Consider the following 8620-nt stretch of genomic DNA (forward strand, 5'->3'; position numbering starts at 1 on the left):
GCACTTTGGAAAATCCAGTATTTTCCAGTGCATGAATTTACAGTCAAACTCTCTGAGCCTAGCTACCTCACTTTTGCAGAGCACAAGAACATATGCTTACACTAAGTTTTTGCAGGACAATACTGAAAGTCTTCATACCTTGTAGCTGCCATACTTTCAAAGGTGCCATTTCATTGGTACTTTCCACAAGATGTTTTCTAAGCTCTTTCAGCTCTTCTGTCAAGTCAGGATACAACTGCCTAAAACAGTATGAGGGTAAAACAACTACTGTGGTTTCCTGTGAGTCAGCTGCTAATTCAAAGAAACTAAAAGAAACTAATACATGAAGGAGTGTGCTGCTAACACATATGGATCACTCAGCACGTAAAAAATAATAAAAAAGCAAAAGATGAGCATCTCTGCATCAAGTTTTTAGTTTAACAAAGACTCAATAACTTAAACTGAGTTTTACCTTAGTTTTCCAAACAGAAATCCTTGCACCTCATCAATAGGGTCACTTTCATCTATTACTGTAGCATTCACATCTGTGCCTACAAACACACAGAGAACAACACTGTTACCAAGCTGTTCAGAACTGCTTCTCATACTCTTTTTCATCACTGAAACAAAACTACACTGGAGTAACACAGAAGAAGAAAGAAAGGGCGAGTTTCAGGTTTACTTTAAACCTGTATCCAAGAGATGTCACCTTTAAAAAACAGCTGAAATAAAACCAAGTTGGATTATTGAGAAGGAAAAGCTTAAGATGAGTGGAAATCTCAAGAGACCAAGGCATTGCAGAGGGATTCACTGGGACCTGGGAGCTTTCAGGACATGCCAGCTTCATAGAGTAAGTACTAAACTTTAACAAACTCAACTCTGATTTTAGCCCCCAAACAGATGAGAAAAATAGTATCCAAGTAATGTCCAGTTCTGGGCTTAAACATCCAAACAAAGTATGTGCAACAGATGCAGACAGTGTCCTAACTAGCTGAGCACAAGCCAATCTGGATATTTTATGCTCAATTCTAACTAAAGGTCTTGACCTTTTAGATAAGTGTTTGCTTCCAGACAAGCCAAAACATCACAGGCATGAGTAAAAGACTTTCTAGTCAGAACTCTCTCAGGATCACACAGAAGCTGGATGAGAACCATAGACCTCTCATGTGCAGTTTACTATCTGTGGTATTTTTGCAGCTCACAGCAACCCATATACAGTTTGTTCATTCTGTAAAACACTTTAGATACTGGTATAAAACTTCACAAGTTTAGAGTAACAACCCTTCCCCAGAATTACTTTTGTTTCTTCCCCACCTGATGAGACAAAGGTCTCCAATGTCCTTCCAATTCTACAAATGGTAAGAAGGCTTTTGCATGATTTTTGATGACAAAATATTGGAAATTCCAAGACAGTAATAGAAATCATAAGTTGGATCACCTCCTCTAGCATGATTGTTTCTCTTAACATTAAAGATTTTATGAATACACTCAAATGGTGGTAAAATATTCCAAATCACAGTTTAAATCTGTATGAGCTAAGAAAACTGCAAAATCATGAAAAACACAGTTCAAAAATCCAAGTTTTGTTCTCCAAAACTGTTACCTCAAAGTGAAAAAAAAATATTATTTAGTCCAAGCTAAAAAGCAATCCTGGGGTGTTAGGGGGGTGTGTGAAGATCTAAATAAAACGATCCACACACAGAGGTTACCCTAACAGAATAGTTTTGGTAGGAGCATGAGAGTTTGCCAGACAGAGATCAGTGCTCTATAGAAAACAGCAACAGCAACAGCAGCCAAAGAGTACCAAGTTCTCATTTTCCAAAGGACAAAAAAAAAAAAATTATTTAGTCCAAGCTAAAAAGCAATTCTGGGGTGTTAGGGGGGTGTGTAAAGATCTAAATAAAACGTATCCACACACAGAGGTTACCCTGACAGAATAGTTTTGGTAGGAGCATGAGAGTTTGCCAGACAGAGATCAGTGCTCTATAGAAAACAGCAACAGCAGCCAATCATGCAGAGTACCAAGTTCTCATTTTCCAAAGGACATGAGCAGGAAACACATTCTGCTCTGGGGATGGATAAGCTAAGAAAAATGAATGCTTTACATCTGCAGAGGATCTGGTTATCTGGTGAGAAGTGAGTTGCATTAGTGGTGCCATTACTAAGGGCTAGTCCAGAGCCATGACTCCATTGTGCCCAGCATTTCAGAGACAGAGGAGAAGCATCATGGCAAAGAGATACTTAGGAAAGAACACAGTCCCAAAAGAGAGGAAGAGAAGTGATTTCAGAGCTCACAAAAGAATATCTATAATTCAGACAAACGTTAAAAGAAATATAAAGTTATCTTTGCAGCATTAAAGTATTCACATTAAAATATTAAAGTAATACTTCACCTTTCACCTGTGTATCATCCTTGGCTTTATATTCTGTGCTTTTAATAGCCAGTTCCACACCATAGCCAGAGAGGTAGACTTTTTCTTTGCTGGGATTCTGTGAGGAAGAGCAAACAGGACGAGGTTGCCACTCTTTGTTTTGATGCACATATTCAAAGCTGCCATTTCCCAAGGCCCAGAAATCTCAGACATTTCAGCCATAACTTGTCAGGCATACATGAGAAATGAACACAATGAGTCCATCTGCAGCAATGCACTGTAATAATTACATTGCCTATTATATCTCAACAAAACCTTTTGAAGTTCAGAGAGCAAAGATATCTCAATGAGCCAAAAAAACACCAACACACACAAAGCAAAAAACAAAAGACAAAATAATGTTTTCAGGACTCAGAGTATAAGCCAAGTAGAATAGGATGAATTCATCATCAGATTGGGCAAGAGGAGAGAAAGAAACTTCAGCTGTGACATTCAAAAATGAAACATTCACTGGAGCATTACAACAGAGAATTACAAAAAAAAAAACCCAGATAAGTCAATGACTCAAAAGAAATGGGTAATTAGTTCTGACTTTAATGGGAAAAAAACATGACCACTTGCTAAAATGATTTTGAAGTATACAAGATTCACACAACTTCATCAAGATCTATCATGTGATGGACTTAATTTTGAATGTAATCACTCCTCCCAACACTGGTGAACAAATTACTTTTTAAAAAGAAAGTGGTGTAGGCAATATAGAACTTTATTTGATCAAAAGTGTTGCTAGAAGTGAACCAATTGATTTTTTGCATTCAGGTCTGGCTCCAACCTGTTACACTGCAGCTTTTAGCAACACTAGGCAGTATTCAGGAAACCAATTGATTTTTTGCATTCAGGTCTGGCTCCAACCTGTTACACTGCAGCTTTTAGCAACACTAGGCAGTATTCAGGAAAAAAGTAAATTTGAATTTCTCAGAGCTTTTGAAATTTAAAGTTAAAGACCAGTCTGGGGGTTATAGGCACTTTAGGGCAGGAGGTGGCAACACATATGACTTGCATGAGGACTAGAAAGTGGTTCTGTAATAAAACAATGCCCTTCATTTGAAAATGGCACCTTGATGGTAATCCTTGCTTTTTATATCAAGTAACTAAGTGGCCTGACTATGGAAAAATCTATTTCCTAAAGTCTAATATGGGCAGAGCAACATTTTATTTTTTTAGATTAAACTGCAATTTTCCTGGAGTTTAACTCTACATTATATAAAAGGATGACTTGATTTTACAAAATAGTCATGAGATTTTAAGTATTCTGAATTCCTCAGCTACACACAATTAAAACCAAGCAGCCAAGGGAACCAACTTAGGCCATTTTTCCTCTTTAAAACCCAGGCCAGTTACTCTTTCCATGTCAAACACCTCTGTTACAATGCACAAATGTACTTACAGCAATGTAGTGTCTGAGGACATAAGTGATTTCTCCTGCCTCAGCCTTTAAAACAAGCTTCTTATGGCATCTGTAGAACTCCTCTGAGCCAATCTCAGCATAAAGTATGACAACAGGACTCTCAGGGTTTGATGCTGGGTATTTGTGATCCCCTTTGAACAAAAATGGCTTTGGCCTAAAAGTGAACATTGAAGATTATCACATGTGATTCACAGCACTTCCTCACTCCTTGCAAGATGCAGAATTTCTTTCCCTCTTGTTTAATCCCTGTTCCTGTCTTCCCTGAATAGGTCAAGCTATTCCAACAGATTATCAAGGTCAGCAGCACCTGGTGCTCGTTGTTGAAGCTTTGTTAAAAATGGGCATATGAATATGAAACAAGCAGCTGGGGGCTATTTTCAATCTAAGATAATATTTGTTTTAAAAATTAAACCACTTCTCTTAAATTTTCCATTAACTTTTTTTCCCTCCCCCATGGTGATTCATAAACTCAAACTCAGGAACTCAAATTCAAGGGAACCTTGTCCTTGGTCTAGTATACAAACAAGAAAGTGAATGAGGAGACTATTCTCAGCTGTCTAAAATACAGTGAAATAGATAAAATATTCCATGATTCAGAAGAATAGCACATGAACTATGGATGCCACTTATCTGCACCTTGACCACAAAACCTCTTCTCTACTTAAAAACCCCAACACTACCATGGTTATTATGAAGATAAACTGAAATTTCAGTTGCTTTTTGTTTGTTGCTGTGGGTTTTTTTTTCCTAAAGAGGTGTTATATTTTATAGTTACTTTTTGTTACTAGAAGTTACAATCAATTTCTGCACTTGAAATACATTGTGTGGTAATAGTTTTCTTTGGTAATGCTGAGAAAATTATACAGCAGAAAAAAAATGCTGTGCATGCCTCAAGGCCTTCATGAACAATCTCTCTTAGATTAACTGTCCTTTTAATATGCAGCACAGCTCTTTCTATTCTCCCTGCACACTAAAGGCTTTACATAGTACTGAGAATTAAAAAATCCTGCTGTCCAACAATTTTCATTCCAGTTTTTCCCATGCACTTTCAAAGCACTCATCCTTACATTTTAAGAGCTGACCCAATAATAGGAAATGAAGTAAACACCTTTCTGAAGCTGCCTGTAGAAGGTTTCCAAGAGAGTCAAAATCACACGTCTTCTCCCCATGCACAGCAAAAAAGAGGGAACAGCCCTGTGGTGGAGGCTCATCTGCTGCTATCTGTAGTAAAACATTGGCAATAAAGCAGGTTGAATGACCGCTCCTAGAGCCAGTGACAACAGTAACAGCAGAGCTCTGTAGCAAGTGTTCTTGTTCCACTTCCTAAACTCTAAATTTGTACTTCTTCCCTCTTCATTACATAACTTAAATGCAAGGTAATTTGCAAAACTGAGAATAAAGGCTTAACTTATAATGATTAGTTTTCTAGTCCATTACTATTAACTGTAATATTACTTCCAGGTACAAAAAGTGAAGATGATTGCAGTTGTGAGGTTACTGGTTGGGGATTTTTTGGTATTACACATCAGAAACCCCTATTTGTTAAACATTAAATGATAAAATTACAGATGAAGCCAGAAGATGTCTTCTAGTATTACTTAGATAAAGCACATTATAATGCAGATGGATTCATATTTGGCACCCATAGAACTTAGAATATACATATGCTCTTCAGCACAGAGATAAAGCACTTGGTGCAAGCCTTTTATGTTCTCAAGTGTCTCCTCACACAGCTCACTCCTTCCTGACCCTACATCATGCTCTCCAGATCCCTTGAGGAGTTCCCCTGGGCTGTACTGACCTGTTGGAAAGCTTGAACTGTTGCAGAATACGAGCGTAAAGACAAGGAGAATTTCAACAAGTTCTGCTGCAAAGGTGACAGACTCTGGCAGGCTACCTTCAGCATTTCATGGTAGGAAGCATAATCACTTCCTGCAAAGGCAAATACAGGCAGTTATCTCTGTTCTCCTTGACGAGGGGCTTATCATCTTAATTGTCATTTATACTGACAGAGGCCCCTGACATTAACTGTAAATACAGACATAACTCCTCCTCCATTTGCATTACAGCCAGTTCTACAGATGAATGGGTGAACTTCAACAGAGACCCCCAAGAGTACACTTACATACATTCCTGGGGATGCAAACTTTGCCTTGGAGAGCAGGGAAACAGTTAAAAGCTCACATTTCATTTTAGTTGAGAAATAGCAATACAGAGAAAAAGCATGTAAAATATTTCATACTTCATATCAAAAGAGAAACTTTCACAACACTAACAGAAGAGAAAACATTTGAGTTTATTTTTCAGCCCTGTCAACTATCAGAAAAAGATTATGCAAACTTACCCTCATGTTCAGGTGTCTTAATATTTTGACTGGCATCAACAAAATTCCAGAATTTTTCTTGACCTTCTTCTGACAAAAATTCACTGGGCAAGAAGAGAAGAGTTCACTTAGTCTATGAATTTTCTCTCCATTTACAACTCTACGACTTTGCAAAGCTTTTATAGCTTTACCATATGTTTACCTCTACCAGAAAACCCTACAGTATTAGAAAAAAAGAGCAGGCAAGTTAATAACCAAACCAACCCAACCAAACAATGGCTTCAGGCCAGGAAAAACAACACAGAGAAAAGCTTGTCAAGCTTCTGTGCCTCTTAGGGAAGACCCCTGGCAGAGAGCAATGCACTGCAAGGAGCACTCCTCCCTTATGCATTTCTCTGCTGGCTGTCTCTTATGAGAAACTCAGAGTTTTGTTCACTTTGCTGGAACTACTGCCTTTGGGGGAGTTTTTTGTTTGGTTAAATGAGCAAAAGGAGAATTCCCATCTCCAAATCCTGATGATGTAACTCATGGTATATTAACTGTATGGTTAGGTGAGTATACAACATCACATAGGAAAGTTATTCTCCAAATGTTGTTAGCAAATATTTCATGCTGTAGGATGCTACAACACAGGATTTGGAGCCCACGACCTGCCACAACAGCTTGTGTCCTCATTTCAGCCTGGAGTGACCTACAGCAATGAGTAGTTCTTGAACAGCTGGGTGAAGAACTGCAGTGCTGGGCTGAGTACACTGAGCAGCAGGAGTAATTCTGCACTGCAGTGCTGCATCATTCTGCAGGTCATCCCAGATGTTACCAGCACTGCTGCCTACTCGAAGGCTTTGAATATAATTGGCTCATAATTTGCTTCCTGTTTCATTCTCTCAGGGTGAGCTTCCCCCCACGCAAACCTCTCGCACTGTCAGGGTATTTAAATCCTGGCCTTACACCTGAGCTTTGCATTTTACTGCTCAAGCATTTTTTGGTTTTACAGAGAAGCTGTAAAGTCATTTCCCCTCAGACACCCCTGTCCTACCACCCAAACCCATGCCCCCTCAGTGCCACCCCTGTCCTACCACCCAAAGCCATGCCCCATCAGTGCCACCCCTGTCCTACCACCCAAAGCCATGGCCCATCAGTGACACCCCTGTCCTACCACCCAAACCATGGCCCATCAGTGACACCCATCAGTGCTCAGCTACTCTCACATGAAGCAGTCTGTGATATGGGCAGAATGCCACATGTAGCAGGACCCTTAAATGACACCAAATGAAACACACACACACTCACACAAAAATCTCAAGTCCTATTTTGCAGACGTCTCCAAACAAGAATACTGCAAAATGAAAATGATTTTTCTTTTTAGATAGCATCTTTGAAGAGCAAAGTCTGTACAACCATAGAAGGAACCTCCCCAGGCTGACCTGTACAGCTCTTAACAAAGCAGGTGACTTCAGGTAATGCACAACTCACACCCACAAAGTCAAACTCAAACTTAACCAAGCTAAACCCACGTGAGCAACAGAAAAGTATCAAAACCCTCAGTCATCATCCAAGTCAAAAGTCTTTTATTAGGGAATCTTACAAGAGCATGCTAAACCTCTCAATCTAATGCTTTGAGTAAAACTCCATAAGGAAAAACAATGCTTCCTGTGGAATGAACTCATTTGCTGTAATGCACAATGGAAGAATTTACCATGAAAAAAACCTACTACAGCCTTTAAAATATCCATCCCATCTCCCCAGGCACAGCAGCGATCACCTGTCAGCACTGCCAGTGACTGAGGAAGGACCAGAGTCCAAAGCACCACAGCCCAAGTGAACAAGAGAACCCTCCTTTATCCCCGAGCATGTTCCCACTTGTCACCTGACAATCACAGTGCTTACCTTGCTTCCAGCAACAAAGGAGTTGAAGACCACTTTGTAGTCAGAGATGTTGTCACAGCTTTAGAATCTCCTTTTACAAGTGAAGAGCTGAACAAGATTCCAAGAACTGCAGTAAGTATTCCCATTTTATAGAAGAAGCCTAAAAAAGATGAAGGAAGAAATAGTTAGTTTTGCATTGTCTGTTTTTATACATACAGAATCTCACATATCCTGTTAAGGCATATTTTAAGATGCAGTGGTCCATTTAATGCAGGACATCAGTGAGATGATCATAGTCTCACCTGGGCTTACAAACCCAAAAATTTTATGAAAACATGGAAAGAGACAAATATTTTAAGGTCCAGGTCCTGAGCTGCAATCAAACCTAAATCAATTGCCATTTCCTCTACACATACACTCTTAAATAAACTTGCTTCTGCTCTGGGACATCCACATTATATATGACTTGCTTTAAGAAGAGGAATTACAGACAGCACATGTTTCAGATTAGGTGGAGAACCAGCCCACTGCTGAGGTACAGGCATGTTTGGGTGTACTAACCAACGTCAGAGGAGCCAGGCAAGGTGAGGAAGAAGAGGTATTACAAACGGC

The 8620-nt window shown here is 39.3% G+C and overlaps 1 protein-coding gene across 1 annotated transcript in view; it reads right to left on the reverse strand.

Moving 5' to 3' along the window:
* The window catches only part of UGGT1 (UDP-glucose glycoprotein glucosyltransferase 1), a 34405-nt gene extending 26251 nt beyond the window's left edge, over positions 1–8154 (reverse strand). The window contains exons 1-8 of the mRNA XM_008941198.1: positions 8030–8154; positions 6164–6246; positions 5621–5751; positions 4928–5040; positions 3799–3973; positions 2373–2469; positions 452–530; positions 139–239 (exon numbers count right to left, since the gene is read on the reverse strand). Of these exons, the coding sequence (XP_008939446.1) occupies positions 139–239; positions 452–530; positions 2373–2469; positions 3799–3973; positions 4928–5040; positions 5621–5751; positions 6164–6246; positions 8030–8154 (904 nt within the window). The remainder of the gene's footprint in view (positions 1–138; positions 240–451; positions 531–2372; positions 2470–3798; positions 3974–4927; positions 5041–5620; positions 5752–6163; positions 6247–8029) is intronic.
* Positions 8155–8620: the final 466 nt, after the last annotated feature.

This window comes from Merops nubicus, unplaced genomic scaffold, assembly GCF_000691845.1.
Source record: "Merops nubicus isolate BGI_N331 unplaced genomic scaffold, ASM69184v1 scaffold1955, whole genome shotgun sequence".
Lineage (NCBI taxonomy): Eukaryota > Metazoa > Chordata > Aves > Coraciiformes > Meropidae > Merops > Merops nubicus.